Source organism: Meleagris gallopavo, chromosome 14 (genome assembly GCF_905368555.1).
Source record: "Meleagris gallopavo chromosome 14, MGAL_WU_HG_1.1, whole genome shotgun sequence".
Lineage (NCBI taxonomy): Eukaryota > Metazoa > Chordata > Aves > Galliformes > Phasianidae > Meleagris > Meleagris gallopavo.
In genome coordinates this window covers 14319087-14339115 of record NC_139417.1, presented here as the reverse complement: position 1 = coordinate 14339115, position 20029 = coordinate 14319087, and the positions used below count along the sequence as shown (strand labels likewise).

Below are 20029 nucleotides of genomic sequence, written 5' to 3'. Positions count from 1 at the left end.
CACGTGGGCTCAGTTCAGCGAATGGCTGGCTGAGGTGAATCCAAATCTGTAATCCCCAGGGCTCTATTGGAGAGCTGTGCGGGGCTGCAGCATCTTGGGGTGCTGGCAGGGTAAGTGGTGCTGCTTGGGGGGTTGGTGCCCCCTGCACTCACTTTTCTGTTTGCAGCTGGAACTAGCGCTGCATACAGTGCTAAAGCCATCCAGCACTGACTTCGGGTTACCTTCATACAGCGCTGACAGCTGCTTCAGCTGCAAGTGGGATGTCTCCAGGAGCGAGGGTGGAATACAACTATTATTGGAGCTGTCCTCATCCGTGAGCAAACCCAGATGGGTTCCTCAGTCCCTAGCATTTATTTTTCATTTGAGCTACTTTTACTCCAGATCCTTTCTCAGTCAGGGCAGCTTGCAGCATCTTAGTCTGCCAGTGCATTCCTGTACAGATGGATAACCCAGTGGCAGAGAGGGGTTAAGTAACTTGTCCAAGGCAGATGAGTCGGTGCCAGAGCTTCGAATAGAAACTAAGAGCCTTGGCTCCTACTCCTGGCTCTCATTGCTCAATCTCTCTTTGAAGCCTTGTCATCTTATACTCTGAAGCTAATGCTGGCTAAAGAGAAGCAGGGAAATTTGTTTCCAGGCTGTGATACCTAAGAAGAAGGGGAGTGGGGAGAGGAAAAGACACCTGGAGGCAAATTGGTTGTGGAAGCAGTAGTAATTTCTGCTTTAAAGCCTGGTTCAGCAGTTGGTACTAAAATCTGATCTGCTACCTTTGAAGCCATGGAAGTGTAAACTAAGGAGCTAGTCGGTACAGACCTAGCCCTTTTCCAGTCGGAGAGAGGCAATCATAGCTTTGTTACTTATCTTTTTTTCTATAAAATACCCTCATGGTGGGATTGGAAACAAGGAAGACAAACTGAAGGAAACCAAGTAGTAACAAGAAGGGTTAAATCACCTTTTAGCTCTTCCTGAAAGAACAAAAAATGTAATCAAGCTAGTACAAGGTTTGGCTGATGTTGCATTCGTATCACATCCTTTGTATAGGAAAAGTCAGTGGGGCTGGTTTTGTTTGAAGAGAGTGCAGTCCTTTGCAGCAAACTGTCTGACATTCCCCAGCTGGGCTGGCTGGGATGCTGCTTGGAGCTGAGCATTCTGTTTGGAGCCAGCCCATGTTTGAAGGAGATGGAGAGAGGCAGAGAACGAAGGCTGGTTTATTCCTGCCTGAAATAATGCATCCATCTCATCTGCCAGCTGTAGCATGAGAAAAGCAAGATGCAAATGGACAGAAGGCACCTGGAAACTGCAAACATGGCTCAACGAATACAGTTCTTTTCTGCCTTCCTGACTCTGTCCTTTGGGAAGGGCTGAGAGCTCTGGCAGGCAGACTGGATATATGTTGAGTAACTAAAGCATAGAAATATTAATACTCCAAAAAAATAACATTGGCTTCTGAAGAGCATTTCATGTCCAAACTCACTCAGTGCTCTCACTCCCTTACAGACTTAGCTGCCCTGTGCTGGAATTGTCAGGTAATTTATAGATTCTTCATGTTCATTTGTACAAGCCTTCATTTCCTGTTAATTTACAGCCAGATTCAACTCAGCCATCACAGCCCAGATGAGATCAGAGTTGAACTCGCAGCCGCTGCTTCAGCAGAACTCCAGAGAGCATGCTTGGGGTTTGCTTTCACTTAGGTCTGCTCTGAGGTACTTCCCTGAACCAGGTCACACGTGCTTATTTATTGCACTTCTTATTTTGGGTAGGAAAAAAGATTGAAATTTTTGAACTTGCCCATGTTGCTTATTGAGGCCTTGCAACATAAACTAGTCCTGATGGAAATCTGCCTTACCCACGTGTTTGGCTTATGGAGGTCACAAAAATGTGGATCTAGTGAGTTTTCCTGTATTTTAATCATACTACTAACAAATTCACTGGAGCTCTGTTCCACTATGTGCTACGGATGTGAAAATTCAGTCCTCCTTCCTCGCTGTAAAGGAATACAGTCATTTGGATAGTAGCCACATCATTGCCTTTTCTACAGCTGGTGTGCCCGTAACCCATGCACTAACCATTTGGGGACATAAGTTATGACTTCTCTTTGATTTTCCTGGGGCCTTTTTGCACCATATTAGCAGAGCATCGCTGTAGCCGTGTAAAATTTGTCCTTAACGACTTTGCAGCCTGCACTGCATTAACTAAGGGGCATTTCAACCTTTTAATCAAAGCAGCGTTTCTGTGAGTTTCTGGGGAGTGAATCCATTGCCATGTGCTGTGGGTATTTCCTTCTCTTAGCAAAGGGGCTTGTGTTAGCACATGGGACAGCCTGAGCAGGGCTGAGGCGGGAGGAGAGCGGCTCCCCAGTGCATCGAAGGCTCTGCCAGGTTCACAAGGCAGGGGTGGATTTTGGGCAGCTGATGCTTGGCCAGGAAAGCTGAGCCATCCCGGTTTGCATTCAGGAGTGCTTTCACTGGCGGCTTTCTCTGCTGGCTGTGCAGCAGGGAGGCAGCCTGATCAAGCCATGGTACTTGTCAGAACCCACTCTGCTATCTCTTATTATTCAGCAAGTTCTCAAGTGTCTGGGGAGCATCTCTGTTTGGAGTGCCTCGCTCTCAGCCTTGCCAGGAATATCAGTGACTGGTCTAAATTCACATCAGGCATGCGCTCTGCTTCTTCTGACTAATGCAGCATGTATTTTTTTTTAATTGGTTACTGTTCTCTTCACTGATTCAGACCGGAAAGGAACCAGAGGAAAGGAGAGGGGATTTTTTTGCTAGGCCTTGTTGAGTCCAGATGAAGTCTAGAGGTATTGAACTGTTTGGTGGCTGTGGAAATCCCAAGGACAGCTTGCAGTACTTTCTCTAAGGAAAAGCATTAAATGAAGTCATTCAATCAGTGCTGCTGATGAGGCAGCAAACGCAGGTGGCTGTTACAGGGTCTGCTTCCATAGTCAGTGCCTGGGCTGAGCACGAGGTGCTGCAGTCACCCTGATGGTGCACTGGGTCAAAGGTAGTGAAAGATGAGGAAATGTTTGCAAGAACAAGCCTTCGTACAGTGTTTAGTTCAGTGCTGAGTGTTTTCAGAAGGGTCCTTAAGAATTAGGGAAGCAGTATTTCATAACTTTTCCTGAGATTCTTTATGTGTTTCCTCTGCAGACAGCTCTGAAAAACTCATTCTTTGTGTGAAGTACTGGCAGTAACAGAGAAAGTTATTCCAAACGTATGTTCCCTGCTCTTTTTAATTGTAGGAACAACATGGGGGTTAGGGAAGTTATCTCTGGTGTGGATTTCTCCTGTAATAGGCATTGAAGATGTGCTTCCAACTGCTGTGTATGAGCTCAGTGGCCAACCTACCGGCCTGCTGCAGCTCCAGATATTCTTATTTATCCAAGAGAACTAAATTGTCTCCATTTCTCCTCCTGACCATTTCAGGCATCACAACAGGATACGCAGCATTGAAGCAAGTCAACTGAAGCCCTACGTTGCCCTGGAAACATTGGACCTGAGTTTCAATGACATCACGGAAATCCGAAACGGCTGCTTTCCACAGGGACTTCACATAAAGGAGCTGTGAGTTTCTCTTGTTGGGAACGGCTTTTGTTGAGTTACCACAGCACAGAAAAGGGCCTCAAACCTCTTCTTTTAAAAGAAGGGAAAGGAATGACACAGAAAGCATGGGGTTATTTGTAAGTTTTTTAAGTGTGAAAGAGAATTGGATTGTTCCCGCTGATGTTATTTACTGGGCTTTTTGGTTTTGTTTTCTGATATACCTGTAAAAAACACAGAATACTAATTGTGTTGCATAGGGGTCTCGCAGCAAAGGAAAGTTACAGCGTATCCATCAGGTGTGGGTGTCTTTCTGCTGAAGACCTAGAAGCCAGAGCCACTGAGCAGAGCAGTATCTTCCCTAGTGTCCTGCTGCTTCCCACGTCAGCCCATTTGTATCTGGAAGAGTGGAGGGAAGAAGGATTATTTTGTCATTACAGTTAAAGTGGCTATTGAATGTTAAGAACAGAAATCTCTCCTTAGTTATTTGATGTAAGCAGGGGGTGAAGCAGATTAATGCTCTCCCTACAGAGCTTTTTCCCTGTTCTAAAAAGCAGCTTTAGGTACTTTCGAAAAGCTGCATACAGATCTGTCTGCATTAAAGTTTGCACAGACGTTTCTGCCCTGGTTGTAAGAAGATAGAAGATAGAGCTCTTTTAACCTGTAGGAACAGCCTCTGTGGCCAAGAGGAGGTCCAAGAAAGAAAGAGCCCTGGGGCAGATGCTGAGGGAAGAAGCTTAAGAGACGGGGAATGGATGGAGTCATCTTGTAATGCAATATTTTCTAGTTTCTGTCTTCTGCTCCAAACTTTCTGAAGTAGGAGGGTATAGAGGATGTCTTGGAGATTGCACGGCACATCTCCACCTTTGTTGTATAGCTCTGGGAAAGGCACTGTGTTTCTTGCGCAGCCAGAAATCCAAACCACCTCTGTAATTCCACCAGCCTGTCTGGAGAGCAACTAAATGCTGATAAAAGGAGATTTCTAACAGAACTGTTCATTTTTCTGCTGTGATTTATTGCAGCTACCTGGGGAGCAACAGAATCAGCACCCTGGAGCCTGGTGCTTTTGATAGTCTGTCACGGTCCCTGCTAACACTTCGTCTGAGTAAAAACAGGATCACTCAGCTTCCTGTCAAGGCATTCAGGCTGCCCAGGCTGACACAACTGTGAGTAGAAATGCGTGCTTTAATTAAGCTCGGCCCTTCATTATGGAGACAAAATGTCCCTGGGGAAAAGTGCACCAAATCTCACCCTTCCTCACTTGCTGTCTGTAAAACTTAGAACGTACTCTCAGTAGTCCTCTGCCAGCACCTAGTAAAATGTTGGGAGAGAGTCCTTTTTTTCCTCTAACTCCTGACTTCTCAGGCCATTCTTTTGATCAAGTGAGAAGGGATGGATGTTGCAGCGAGCAGCAGCATCTTGTGCAGTGATAGCATAAAACAAATCCGTTCCCTTGAAAACTGCTGGTGCCTGTGAGGTTTGGAAGACGTGTTTGTTGCGAGTGATAGATCTCAGCCACCACGTTAGGTTTTCAAGACCACACAGGTATCTTTATGTGGCAATAAAAAAGCAATGACGGAAGGTTGTTAAACTGTGCGGTGGTATTTGGGCAGAGAAAATAACACTCTAGATGAGTTAACACACACATCGTTATTGTCCTGCCTGCAGTCTGCATGGCAGGAGCTGCATTGGAGACACATGGACATCTGCAGCTATAAATATGCTTTATGGTGAATAGCAGCTCTAATGGGTGAACTTTTCCCATTTGCTTTTTCTGCTGGAGGAATGGTCCCAGCTTGAGGCCTTGTGCAGGTTTTCCATGACATTTGATAGGTGAAAGTTCAGCTTCTGCCTATTAACAAAAACTTCACAAAGGCTGTTGGAACTCACACCTCTACACGGCAACCTTTTGACTGAGAGCCAGATCTTTAGGATGTGCCTAACGAATGGATGTGCATTTGTGCTTGCATATGTGTAGGATTCACTGTCAGTTTGGGATTGTGTAGCACAGCCGCATCTTAAGAGTCTGTTGCCTCTCAGTTGGAAGTTGCTGTCCGTTAGCAGAGAGCTTGCAATACGCTGTGTTTGTACTGTGTGCAAAAGTGTAATAAACCAAAGGTCAACTCAGTTTGTGTTTTCGCCGAAATTCAGAGTGATTGGTTTTCTTAGACTCTTAAGACAGTCTCACAGCTGGCTGTTTATTCTATAGATAAACAGGAATGAATAGCAATTTATACAGACTGAAAGTGTTGTAGAATCTGTTGCGTACAGTTCTTTTTCTGGCCAAGCATAGTTCAGTAATAGTCTAGGAAGTATAGTCAGGCAGCAGTCATCACGACTGAAAACTTCCTCGTCACTTGACTTTAATTACTCTCTACTTCAGTGCAAATTCAGCGTTGTTATTTTAATGCAGTTAAAAAATATGCTTTAAGTTCCCATTTTCCTCATTTTTCCAAAATAATTTCTGATGTTGTAACCTTCATTGTTTTGTTCAAGACAAACACCAAATAGGGAAGCCCCGCTTGGATCAATCTTTCAAGTTCAAAAAGGTGTTTCATTTGAGAAGCTTTGTCTTCAATGCATTGTGTCAGTGAAGTTCTTTACTTGTTATGGTACTAGAATTTCAGCTGGCATGTCTGGCAGTCCACAGTGCTATTCCACATGGGTTGGTGAAGAGTGCTGTGGCGATGTTCGTATCATTATTCTGGAGATAAAGAAAGTGTTCCCAAGAGTTAGAGTCTTCTCCTCACTCAATGGAGAAAAAGAAGTTTAATGAAGCAAGTTGAAGATTTTTGTATAGGCAGAATACTAAGACTGCCTTATTATTGGAAACAAGTTGTTCCAGTCTTTATTAATTTCTTCTAACAGGAAAAAAAAAAAAAAAGGGATTTTTTTTTAGGGGAACTGAGAGCTTTCTTTTCTAACTTTGCCATAAAACTTCCACTTGGGCTTCATACAGCACCCATTTGTTTCGGAGCACGTTTTTACGGGGCCGTTAAAAAGTCCTGCAAAACCCTGGATTGTAAGGAAGAAAATGCTGATGTTTCATTGTGTTTGCTCAAATGGTGTGAAAATTGGTGAAAAGGATAAATGGCTTAAAAGATATTCAGAGAAAAGAGGGTTGAAGAGGAATTGCAGCCCTGTCTCTGTTATTTCTCCATAGTGAAAGTCTGTCCCAGGGTGAGTTTGTTTAACAGATGACACCCAGCTGACTTCCCAGGCTAGCTCTGGGATTGAAAGTTTCCGGTGCGCTTTGCTCTCTCCTGGGAACTGTTGATGGAGGAGTTGTTGGCATTGCTGTCCCCATTGTATGCTGCACAGATGATTCTGTGAGAAAGGACTGGGATTTAATATACTTGTACGGCTTTGGCAATTTTAGGGAGCTGAACCGGAATCGCATCCGCCTGATTGAAGGCCTGACGTTCCAGGGACTGGACAGCCTGGAAGTCCTGAAACTCCAGCGCAACAACATCAGCAAACTGACTGATGGAGCTTTCTGGGGGCTGGCCAAGATGCAAGTTCTGTAAGTTGGAAAGCTACATTCTTTTCTCTCAAACAGCCCAGACTTCACCTGTTAACGTGTTCTTCTACTTAGCGGAGACCTGTGGGCAGTGGTGCATGTCTTCATGTTTCTTTCTGTGTCCTGCACACACAGATCTCTGCAATGCTTCTGCAGCCTTTGTTTGACCGACTATCAACTCATTGCTCTGCTATGTTTTCAATAAAAAATCCTGTCTTTCAAGCTGTGGCAGTATTCCTTTGTAAGTTTACCAATTTGAACATTCAGTAAGTTCTCAATTGGGCTTTAAATAAAAGTTCATCTGGCTCCTGTACATTTCTTTCAACTGATACATGGAAACTATGTGTTGCAGACCTGATTATTCTGCCTCTGGGGAAACCTAGAAACTAAGCTGGTTTAATCTCAGTGATGCGTTCTTTCCATAGGACAGAGCAAATAGAACAGTCATCGCAGAGAAATGCTCAAAACTTGCAATGTGATTGGCTTTCAAGTGTGTTTGCAAAGTCACAAGTGATCAAGGCAGTATGTTTCTGGAAGCTGCTGTCACACAACTGAGACTCTGCAAATACAAACTTGAATGGGATGCTTAGCCCAATTTACATGCAGTGGAGCGTACCTCTGCAGTCACACCTCGTTCTGAGCTTTAAGCCCTCAGAACATACCGGCTTGGCAGCTTGTGGTTGTGTGCTGGTGGCAGAGAGTGTTCTGCCTTTGTACTGAGAGGCTGTTTGGGGCTGCATATGGTAGAGGGCTTTGGGCTAAGTGAAGACCTTACACCTTTCCCTTGTGTTGCCCTTGAATTTCTATCCCTCGCTTGGACAAGAAGTGCTTACGCTTGGGTGTATCCACATAGGTTTGTAGAAATGTGTGCAGGCATAGCTAAAATATCAGTACTTTTTGAAGATTCTTCATTTTCTGAAATTCTTCAGCATTTGATCAGTGCTGCACATCTGTCAATTCCTTCCAATATTTCTCCACAGGCACCTGGATTATAACAGCCTGACAGAAGTAAACAGCGGCTCGCTCTATGGCCTTTCATCTCTCCACCAGCTTCACCTCAGTAACAACTCTATATCCCGCATCAACCCTGACGGCTGGAGCTTCTGTCAGAAGCTGCATGAGCTGTGAGTTGTTTCCCATTGTGGTTGTTTAGTCAGAATTTAATGCTAATGTAATGCTGGCAGGCAAGGGAAGTAAGGACTCCACAGCTTCCACTGTATAAACATGTAGAAATGCAGAAATGGCCTTGTTATTCATGATGTTATGACCTTCACAGCACCTGTTTAAAATACCTCTGCACCAGAAACGAAGGTTAGAATTGACTGAAAGAATGCAGTGCTGAAAAACACGAAGAGTTTGTGACCTGTGGCTTAGCAGCGCTTTTTATCTAGATAGTTAGGAGACATATGCTGCTTGTTGTGTGACTGTACAGCCTGAAGGAAGTTTTGCTTTGTCCTCTGTATTTACAAAGAACAGTCTTGTTTTTAGCTAGCACAGATTTGGGTCTTTAAAGGCAGTTCTCCTTCTTTCTCCTATTTACACTTCACCCTTTCTGTCAGATTCAGTTGTTAAGAGGTAAATGCATTGGCTTTGCTCTCCTGAGATTTCCAGCTGTGAACGTGGTCTCTTTGATAAACGAAAGAAACCCTTGCTGTTGTGGAAAGCCCCACAAAGGGTGTCTTTGGGGTCTGTGGCACTGCTTAATGCCTTTTTGAAGAAACACACATGGATGCTTGCAGTACTTACAGAAGTAGCTGTCATCCCCTCGGTGGGACTGTGGATAGATTCACTTTTTTCTCTGGAGGACTTGACACATGTGGTTAGTGGAACTGTAATTCATTCTACTTGAAGCTTGAAAATCTCTTGTTAAATATTGTTAAGGATTCTCCTCCACCAAAGAGCACAGAGCTTGCTGTTTTCAGTGGCTTGCTCAGGACTGAGACTAGAGGTCTCTATCTGCCTATCCAGCTGTGAGTTCCTCATCTGTTGGATTTGGATTCAAAGTTAACTGGTCCTGACACATGTGGTTCCACTAAGTTTAGAAGCTCTTGAATAAATATTGTTGCACATTGACCAACTATGATATTTTGTTAAACCCAAATTATTCATTCAGATGCGGATTTTTCTTTTGGCACAGGGCAATATTTTTGTTGTTAGTTGAATACATATGTGATTGTTTAATTAACTAATTTTTCAAACTGTTGTGAAATTGTCCATGCCTGAAGGGTTCTTTTGCTTGGCCTGGTGCTGTACACAGCTACAGTTCCTTCACGTGCAGATCAGCAACTGATATTTTACTAGGTTAAGGTAGCAACAGTGCAGAAGTTTTCAAGGCAATGGATCAGAAACAGCACTGTGCTCTGCCCATGACCTGCTTAAATCTGAAGCATCAGAAAAGAGGAGCCTACATTTTTAAGGCACTCGGCTGGATCTCTGGAACAAGCAAATTCGGATCACTACACTGCCATAGAAATGGAGCTCTGGGAGCTCTCTTCTCTCAGAGAGCCAATATCCAGCGGCTGTGTTGAAGCTCTATTTCAACATGAGTTCCAGTGGGATGGGTAAGTCCCATCTGCATCTTGCAGAGCTTACATCAGAGCTCCTTTAGGGAGAAATATGCTTGTCTCTTCTACCTCACATTGTCTTTGCAAACCCTTCAGGTTTAGCTGAGAAGTTGCACATGGTGCTGGATCATTATGTGTCCAGTATGGATTGGGATCTCCTGCAGAGAGTGGTGACCTGTTCTGGCTTAGAGGCTTTTTCAGTAACCATGGAACCCACCATGCAGGATGGCCTCACTTGCTCTGGTACAGAATGGAGCAGGTTTGGGAAAGGCCTTGTGGAGGTGGTAGGAGGCACTGAGGCATGCTCAGCCCAGCAGGCAGGATTGCACTAGTGTGAGGCCAGAGATGACAGTGTTAGCTGAGATTGGAAAGGCGATTATGTGGGTGTTAGCACACAGCTCTGCAAAATATTACAGGCTGTTGCAGGTGTTGCCTTTAGGGTAAGGCTGCTGCAGAGAGCCATCAGATACTCATAACTGAAACTCCCACAGCAAAAGAGTACTTGTAGGAGAGGTCTGCTCTGAAATTGAAGAGTGAGGAAAGGAAGCGGCAGATACACCTAAGCTGTCTCCATGTGCTTCTTTGAATGTGTATCTTACGTTCTTATTAAAAGATCCTTGTTCCCCTATTGCTAAATCTGCTGGGTTTCAGTTTTCAGCAAATAATTCCCTGGTTACACAGGGAATTAATTTCAAAGTCCTTGACTGCAATAAAAGAGAGTTGGCCAGACCTCTGCTTACATGTGGTGAGGGAAGAAGAGATCATCTGAAGCATGAGTTGTCTGTCCTTCAGCTGTTAGGAAAAAACGTGACTTTAAGACTCTGGTTTCACGTAAAACCTACCAAGAAAGGAGAGCACTTGACTTCTTGTGTTGTGGGTGTGAGATAGGGCTGATTGCATTCACCAGTCAGGTGCTAAGGCATCAATGGAAAAATCCACTGTGGGAACATACGATTTCATCAGATGTAAATGATGAATTGGCTTCTGGGTCTTTTTCTTCAGAAAGATGAAGAAGTCTCACTTCTTACCTATCGTTCCATCAGTGGGAATGACATGAGTTAAATATCCTGGTCCAGAACTGGCTGACAGCAGGAGCTGCAGCTGTACACCATGTTTCTGGTTAACTGCTTTGTGCATCTCTGCAGCATGCTGCTTTTTGAGCCGTTCTCCCACTTCTGTGCCAGGCCAAAAGGGCCATGTGGGCAGACCATTTCCATTTGTTCGTTCCAGTGATTTCCCACCGGCAGGGAGATGAGAAAGGGCAGCAGTGCCCGGTGACTTCTCTCAACCCAGATCATCCAAACCACCAAGGAGGGAAGTGCACTTTCTTACAAATCAGCCTTTCCCACTGGAGGAAGCAGAGGCCTTATGTGTTGAAGGAGGCCACCAGCAGGTGCGTTCTCTCCTGAAATCTTCCATCTGGTTGCAGCCATTGAGAGACCCTGCCGCCTGCTGCTGCCCATCCGTCTTGAGGTGACGTCAGGAGGAACGGATGGGAACATGCTTTCACCAGTTGCTGCAGGAACCCTTCTGTGTAGAATCAAAAGGAAATATTTTCTTCCTCAGCCAGGTTTAGAATTACTTTTGAACGCTTTTTTTTTTTTTTTTTTAAAGCCAAATTCTTTAATCGCAGGTGAGGACATAATTTTGACCAGATGCCAGTTCTTCATAACTAACACTACAACTTCTTTAGGAATGTTGTCCCATACCTTCTTCAAACTCATTAATCTTCACTGAATTTTTTCCAAAGCTTGCCCTCTGCCTGCTCACACAGCTAAGAAATAGACAGCTCATTGGCTAAATAAATGACACTCTCAATGCTTCAGAACTTGTGCCCTTTTTTGACTTAGGTTTTGGCATTTCAGTGATTTTTTTGCAAGCCTTAGACACATTTTTGAAGCAGGTTCATTAACAAGAAGGACTGGAAAAGGAATCTGGAGGCTTGGAACTCAACGTGATGGGTTTTTTTCGCCTGTACAGGCGATTTCAGTGCTTGTACAAAGCAGCACTCCACTTTTTTTGAGGTTAGCAGTCCAAAGCCTCACAGTTTCCAGAGGGACTTGTGCTCCCAAGGCTCCCATTTTCTAAAATTCTATGCAGTCGCACTTTGTAGAGAGAGAAGCTTGGGAAAGTGTGAGTAGCAGGATGCATCTGAATGCAGAAAGAAAGAATAAAACCAATGGGGAAACAAGCAAAAAAAACCCAAAACAACAGCTCTCCAACATTAGTCACTTGTAAGTGGAGATGATTTCACAGAGACTCTGTGCTCCTTGACAGAAGGGAGCGGGAGGGAAGGCAGCTGGTCTGCAGCAGATACCTCCTTCCTGTGCATGAAAGGAAGCATTCACTTGCTTCGTGGTGAAATGCTTTTGGCTCTAGACTGGGGTGGAGCAGGCTGTGGAGACACCCACACTCAGGTGCCTGGGGCTTGCTGTGCACAAGTGCAGAACGATAAGGCACCTCCTGAATATGGAGTCTGGAACTACCAAATCTTACTGTTCGGCATCACTCTCCACCTCATAAGGTGTAAGTAAAGGGGAGTGCTTTGTCCTCAGAAGATCTCCAAATAGAGTGAGGACTGAAAACAGTCAGGACTGATAGCTCTTGCTGATATCCAAGTGTTATAGAATGTTGAAACCTTTCCTGAACATTTGGGGGCTGAGGAGGTGTGATGCTCCCAGGCCCTAACTTGGAGACACAGTGGAGAAAGAGTAGCTTCTTCCCCACATAACTGACAGCATCTGTGTTGGGTTGTTGCTCTGATTCATTTCTGGAGGAGTCTCTCTCATGCTCAAAAGACTTCCCCACAGATGGGTGCCAAATGCCTGCTGCCCCATGGTATCATTTGGGAATATTTGCAGGCTGCAGTGCTATTTCCTAATCAAGCTGTTATGTATCCACCCAGTATACACTGCCTCTTGTGAGATTGTTGTGGGATGGGAGGCAGGCACTGGCTGGTGCAGAGGAGTTTGGAACAGACTGGTTGGATGACAAGGGCTGTTGTTTTTCTCCTCAGAATACTCTCTTACAACAACCTCACCAGGCTGGACGAGGGAAGCTTGGCAGACCTCGGAGGACTGCATGTACTACGGCTGAGCCACAATTCCATCAATCATATTGCAGAAGGTGCCTTCAAGGGACTCAAAAACCTGCGTGTTCTGTAAGTTGCTCCTAGCTTGTCAGATAACACAACACCTACCTTCCCTCCTCAGGTTGTGTTCTGACAAAGTGTTCTCCTTTGCAGTTTCTCTGGGCTTCTGCATCCTCAGCTGCAGACTCCCCTGCGTGCTGCACTCTTGTGTTTATCCCATTAGTCAAGTTCAGTGAACTCACAGTTTTCAGTGTAGTTAGGAGAATTGCAACTGGATTGGTCAGTGTTACAGAGTGCTTTCAGAGTAGAGGGCCCCAAAATAAAGTTAAAGGAACATGGGACAGGATCCTGAATGCAGCTCAGCTAAGCAAAAATTCCTAAGGTTCACCTAACAGCAGAATTCTCTTGCTATCATACTAACTTTAATTGAAGTTCTTAGAAAAGGACTGTTTCTGTTGGCTCACACTATGCTCAGAATCTGTGAAGAAAAATTCCTTCCAGTGACAATGTTGAAAATTTGAATATCACCTGTAAGTATGCTGTTAAGTATTTTTGCTGCTACATCTTCTTGGTAAAGATGGATTTGAGAAGGAAAAAGCAATGGCAAAACAAATCCAGAGGTTGGGATCTGCTTATACTTCTGGATACCAGGAGTTTAACACCCAGGAGTGTAGGGCTCAACCGTGGTAGCAGGAAGCTGCTGAGGGTACAGATACAGAGCTGAGCCTCCAGGCCACTTGTGTTCAGCAGGCTGACTTCATTCTTTGATACTTCATTCCTCCAGCAATCCAGTCTGGTTTGAGTAATTAAAAGGAAACGGGAACAGAGATCTCTTGCCTCTTTACAGTACTTTCTTCATCTCTCTCCTTTATTGAAATTCACGGTGGAGGAAGTGACAGGAAAGTGAGTTTGGGTTTTGTTTGATTTTTGTCTTTTTTTTTTTTTTTTTTTAAACTTAAACGAAAGCTTTTCAGCCACTGGGCATTTAGAAAGGGGCTTCTTTGAGGCAGCTGTCAGGACCGGAACTAAAGGTTTCCAAAGAGAAATGGAGGGAAGGGGAGCTGGCCTTCTCTTTGCTCTGCAGTGAATGTGGAGCCTCTTTTATGTTTAGGGCCGAGGGGGGAGGAGGAGAGGGAGTGTGTGAGTGAGCTCTAATTTAATAAAGAGAAAGGCCTATTGGGTCCTGCACCTGGTGAAAAAGACCCGAGCATGCTTTAATTATGGCCCATTGTTGGGGAGCCTTTGGTGGGTGTGAAACTGCTGAAATGTGGAGCTATTCAAATAGAGGTCAGGCCCAGAGACCTTGCAGCACAATGATTAACAAGGCTGCTAGCATTCAAGCTCAGCCAGCCAGAAAGAATAGGAAATTGGCAACAGGGGCTGGGAGAGGAGTTGGAATACAAAGAGAGCAGGGCCAAAGTACCCCACTCTTTCTTTTTTTTTTTTCTTTATTTTCACCCATTTGTTGAGAAGGGTTTTTTCCTCCTTTCTAACTCTAAACCTTTGAGTTGTCTCTGGATGAACAAGCAATACCGTTTTCTTTTTTCTTTTTCAAGGAAACACAATGTGTGGCAGTCAATTAATAAAAGTGCATGTCAGAGGGTTCCTGTGGGCCGTTCCCACCGGGCTGTCTTTGCCATGGGAAAAGGTTTGCTGATCCAAAGACCAGAAGCCAGTGGTGGATCTGAACAGGAGAAGGGATTTGCCTTTAAAAACCAGACAAACAGAACAGCTGGCATTGGCTTGGCAAGCAGAGGGAAACTGTAGAAACTATAGCTCCAGGAGGAGCTATTTGCCCCGTCCCACTTAGATAGCACGGAAACTGTCAGCACATCAAAGCATCTCTCCTGCAACTGTCTGTACCCCACTGAGGTGTTGGGTTTTTATCCATCCCTTTGGCACTGGTGTACCCACAGATCACTCTGACATCCGCTGTAGTGCTGGCGGAGGGCGGCGTTCCCCAGGGATGGGGTTCAGCTCTCACGCTGAAAGCAGCTGAGAAAGAGGAATTGTGGCTTTGGGCCATCTCCTTCCACGTTGTTAATTCACACACCAAAGCTGAGAAGGACTGCAGCCAGCTTAGGTACTGCACACAGCAATCACAGCCCCATCCCGTGTGAATATTCAAACTGTGGAATTATTATTATTGTTCCCTCATACATTATTGTGTGCCTGTGCCTTACAGCCCAAGAGTTAGGCTGTGATGCCTGTGCCTGGCATTTGAAAGAATGCAGAGGGCTTTGTTTCAGAAACGTTTTTCTTTCTTGGTTTTGATATATTTAAACAGATTGATCTGATAATAGTCTTCAAAAGGTGCGAAAAGAGTACCTGAGGGTTCAAGGGGTTATCTGGATGATTTAGTTGGCTTTGTTGTTGGTTTTTGCTAGGTTTTAAATCGGAGTGATGTAACAAAACCAACAGAGCCTATTTATTTTTTCTTTCTTTTTACTTAACATTAGAAATGATAAATTTCTGTCTGTGTTGCTGGGTATTCAGTGCTAGCTGGAATTAAAGCGCAGGAGGGAAGGATTTTTAAACAGACTGTTTGAACAGCTTTTGTGGATCTTTCTGTTTGTTCTGTCTGCTTGTTTTTCTTCAGACCCCTTTGACGCTCATAATTGATGGCGAATTTGAAAGCCAAAAGAAGCTAACTCTGGAAAAGGAATTCTAACTTTTCTTTTTTAATGGTTATACAGAGTTTGGCTTGCACAATGATGATAGTGCTTTCCTTTGTTGAACTTTCAAGTTCATTGCCAGAAAAAAATGCAGCTTTGTAGAAAATACACCATCGTCTTCCTAAGATAAAGCTGTAGACAAACTCACGTAGACATAGAAACAGCCCAAGTTATCTGAAGTCATGATAGCAGCATTTAAGGACAGCTGTTAAACCCTGGTTGTTCAGATTTAATGTCCTGGTGGAATTTAAATTGAAAGAGAAAGGGGAGCAGTACTTTCCTTTGCCTTCAGTGGGCACCATCCAAATGCAGTGAAATTTCACCATCAGAGACATAGGGGGGGACTCCCTGCCTCATCTTACCTACCAGTTCCCCTTGGTTCTTTCATTTTACTTTTGGGACTGTATGTTTTTTTGTTTGTTTGTTTTGTTTGGATAAACAAAATTAGAACAGGACTACACCCTACGTGTTTAAAAAGTAGCTAGTGGCTCAGTACTGGGGGGTTCAGCCAGGAGAAAAACACTTCAGTGTTAAAAAGTGATTAGTGTGGCTTTGCTCCAGGACTTAACCAGTTTTGATAACTGCTATGACAAAGTGGGAAGCTCTTTGTTTGCCATTCTCAGACTTTCTTATGTTTGTTTTTAGTGATGACCCTAGGACTTAGACACCGATTATGAGCTTTCTCTTGTCCTCTCCCCAGGGAACTGGACCACAATGACATCTCAGGCACAATAGAGGACACCAACGGAGCCTTTACAGGCCTAGAAAATCTGAGCAAGCTGTGAGTATCCCTGGTTTGAAGTTCTGCAAAACAGTTGTGCTGTGTGCGCTGGGGGGTGGATCTCTCTCCTCTCTGATGCTGTTTCCCTTCCCTCAGAACAAGATAGAAATCCACAGAACATCTGAGGCAAAGTAGTTCTGCAGATAGGAGGCAATTCTGGGCTTTTGAAAGCACACATCATTGCTTACTGTGTGTCATATACCATAGTTCAGAAACTGGAGAGAGCAACTTCGGTTGTTTTCAGCTCTAAGATTTAGCACAGCTATTCTTTGCTTCTAAAATCAAACAGCAACCAAAGCCCCCTTGCAATCTTCAGCAAACCACCGATTGATGGAGTGAATAACAATAAACAGAGAAAAATCATACCATTTCCTGTTACAGCAGAGGATTGAGGCAGGATTCATTTCTGTGGGATACTCTGTCTGAAAGTGATCTTTTGGGCTTGCTTCCATGTGCAGCGACAATAAAAGGCACCATGGGGCATAGGCTCTTAAAGAGATAAAAAGAAACCTAAGGCAAGCATGCGCCTTGCAAATGTTTATTGCTTGCTTGGCCTTCACAAGTATTTTCACATTGCTCTGTCTGTGCTTGTTCGTATTCCATTTGAAATCAGTTATATAAATCAGCCCTGTCAGGGAAGCCTCTGATGGCTTGTGACAAACCAAGAGTCTTTCTAATCATTACCTCTTGCCTTTGTTTAAGTTCTCAGCACCCTCCCATCACGCTGTCTCTGATGCTGGGATGGCACAGCTAGAGGTGCAGTAAAAGTACCTCGATGGATAGCAGATGGCCAGAATGAACCCTGGCAGGCGGTATATTGTCGTGTTCTCATTAGAGGCTCCTGGGGGAGTGGGAAGAGCCGTGCAGGACTGGTGGGGCCGTAATGCTTAGATGGAGGAGAAAAAATTCAAGTCACAGACATAGATGGCGATGGATCGTTGTTGAGAGGAGTCGCTGGGTCGAGGGAGAGGGGAAACAGGTTGCAGCTACAAGTAAAGTGAGGCAGAAGGAAGAAATGGATTTGAGGGCAGGCAGGGGAGCAGAACATGTGTGGGAGGGAGAGAAACCAGTAGGAATTTCTGTGTGTGAGTGGGGAAATCTTCCCTCAAGTTGCTTAAAAACAAAAAAAAAGCAGAGGTGGCAGATGTGGTGGTGGGAGAGTCCTTGGCTGATGTTATTGGAGTTCTCAGATTTATCTGACGAAAACAGTGAGCACATGGCACATGGTCAGAGGGGCAGTGGGAGCTGAGGCTTTGTCCAGAGGGACTTGCAGGCTGCAGTGCTGTGAGTCTGAAAGGAGTGCTGCTCTGACAGGAGAGGGGAGAGGTCGCTTCCTGCTGGGACGTCACCACGGGGCATCGCTCCCATGTGGCCACTGTCATGGGAATACAGAGTAGTACTCCTGCATACCTGAGTGTGTCAGAAGCGTTGGGTGCAAATGGCAGAAGAAAAGTGAAACAGCCAGAGGGGAGAGCACCAGGGGAAAGAGTTCAGAAGGATTGACTCAGTGACCAGGAGGAATGAGCGCTGGTGAGCTGCGGGGGTCAGGCAGAGGCCAGGAGGAGCAGGATGGAGCAAAGAGCCTGCAGGGCTTTGTGGGCTGTGTGCTTGGAGCTCTGTGCAGAGTCCTACTGCTGCTGGTGGGGCAGCCCAGCCTGTTCATAGTAAAGTTCTTTACCATGAGAGTGGTGAGGTGCTGGATAGGTGAGGTGCTCAGAGAGGTTGTGGATGCCCAGTCCCTGGAGGTGTTCAAGGCCAGGTTGGATGGGGCTCTGGGCAGCCTCGTCTGGCATTTAATGGGGAGGTTGGTGGCTCTGCATGTGGCGGGGGGGTTGGAGATTCATAATGCTTGAAGTCCCTTCCAACCCTGGCCATTCTGTGATTCTGTGACCTGACGTTGGTCATTGGGCACAGACAGCAGCTCCAAAAGGTGGCTGGTTTTGTCTGCTGTTTTGTATGTGGCAGGAGCTTGTGCAAGTGTAAAGAAGGCTGAGTTTGCAGCAAACTCCATAGCCTGGCACAGCACACAGACCAGGCTGGTCTCTGGCAGACAGAAGAGGTTTGGTTACACAACAGCAAACCTGCCACAGGGCAGCTGGTTGTACCTTTGCTGGGATCGTTTCTTGACAGTCAGACTGTAAGGCCAGAAAAAGCCCTCTGAGTATGAGGTTATTTCATTGTAGAGCATTCTGGGCACACCAGGGAACATGCACTTTTAAAGCAGTGTGCTCAGGTCCACTTGAGCTCATCAGCACTTAAATCCCAAACTTGTAATTTCATCTAAGTCTGAAGTGAGTGTTATTCTTGCTAGCAGGGTTTTTTTTCTTAAATAAAGTAAAACAGCAGCCTCTACAGAGCACATCTCACTGCCTGATTTAAGGCCTGTATTTAAACCGTCAATAGGCTTTAAATGCATTAGCATACAAAAAATAAATGGGCACTTCAGAGGAGACCTTCCAATGAATTAATAATCACCTCGGCTCTGTGGAGATTGCCTTAAAAGCTGCTCCCCTTTGATCTGGCACAGATTAGCCTCTGAAAGGATTTAACGGGGAGAGGGTTGTTCGCTGAAATGAAGGTGTTAAACTGAGAGGTGGGAGGCCAGTTACTTTAGCCTTCCCTGAATTATATATGAAGCTGTCCGGGATGGAGAGCACAGGCCTAAATTAAAATGTTTCTTCAAGAAAGGGAGTCGAGAAGCACCGAAGCATGAAAAGCATCAGTGGAATCGCTGGGGAGCAACCGGTTCTCCTAATTATTCAAGCTGCTCAATGTAACCGGTTTTTTTGATGGCTCACTCAGTGACTGAGGTCTTCCTGCAGGTGCAAAACTGGCTGGAGGAGAAAATGCTGCTTTCTAATGAATTGCGTGCCTGGCTCCTAATTACACTTATGCAATCAGTGGGAGAGCGGTCGCGCCCAGCTCTGCTCACAGCAGCACGACTGGGGACTGCAGCAGGCAGACAAGCAGCAGGGCTGCATGCCACGGCCCTTGGAAGGGGCTGCTGGGTCACAGAAGTGGCTGTTTGAGATCTGAAAGGCAGAAATGAGCTTTCTGGGGGCATGGTGTTATTGCCAGTATGGTATGGATTTCTTGCAAACATAACCATAAAGTTGTTTGCAAGTGGCTTATAAATGTGGGTATTCAGAACACCAGGCTTCCTGCTTACCTCTGCACAGATAGAGATGTGTTGAGAGAATCATCATCTTCAGCTTTCAAAGCTGGGGCCCTGGGCAGCCTGGTCTAATACCAGATATGGAGGTTGGTGGCCCTGTCTGTGGCAGGGGGTTGGAACTTGGTGATCCTTGGGGTCCGTTCCAACCCAGGCCATTCTATGATTCTGGGATTCCAGATCTACTAGAAACAGTAAACACAAATCTCCAGTTATCAAATCCAAGCTCAGCATAGCACTCATTTAGGATTATGGCTCCAGAACTTACTGCGTATGGATGTAGCCATATGGCCAAAGTTTGCATACAGTAAATTATTTACTGTATTAATCATTCTAATGGAGTTTCCAAAGCCTTCATTAATACAAGATACCTTTTACCAAATTATGGTGCTCATGATTGCACACATCTTTTGGTGCCTGGGTATTTTAGCCAGAACACAGAGCAGTTCTATGCTCTAGGACTTCTGATGTGCTGATCTTGGATCTTGATTTGGTAGCAAGCAGTGCCAAGATCGTAGTGTTATTAGCATGTGTGTTGCACCCTATGTTTGAAAGAAAGTTCTTGAAGGAACAGTCAAAAGCAGCACCTGATGTGCCAGTCTGTGTACTGGATCTGTTAGTAATGACTTGCATTGGAAGCCACGTCAAGCAGGAGGTGATAAACAGATGCACCTGGCAGATGAACCTCAC

The 20029-nt window shown here is 45.1% G+C and overlaps 1 protein-coding gene across 4 annotated transcripts in view; it reads left to right on the top strand.

Annotated features, from left to right (window-relative positions):
- The window catches only part of LRIG1 (leucine rich repeats and immunoglobulin like domains 1), an 81365-nt gene that overhangs the window by 48051 nt on the left and 13285 nt on the right, over positions 1 to 20029 (top strand). For all 4 annotated transcript variants that reach the window (XM_085236190.1, XM_085236188.1, XM_085236189.1 and 1 more), the window contains exons 4-9: positions 3423 to 3560; positions 4559 to 4702; positions 6916 to 7059; positions 8037 to 8180; positions 12637 to 12780; positions 16087 to 16167. In XM_085236190.1, coding sequence (XP_085092316.1) covers positions 3423 to 3560; positions 4559 to 4702; positions 6916 to 7059; positions 8037 to 8180; positions 12637 to 12780; positions 16087 to 16167 — 795 coding nt within the window. The remainder of the gene's footprint in view (positions 1 to 3422; positions 3561 to 4558; positions 4703 to 6915; positions 7060 to 8036; positions 8181 to 12636; positions 12781 to 16086; positions 16168 to 20029) is intronic.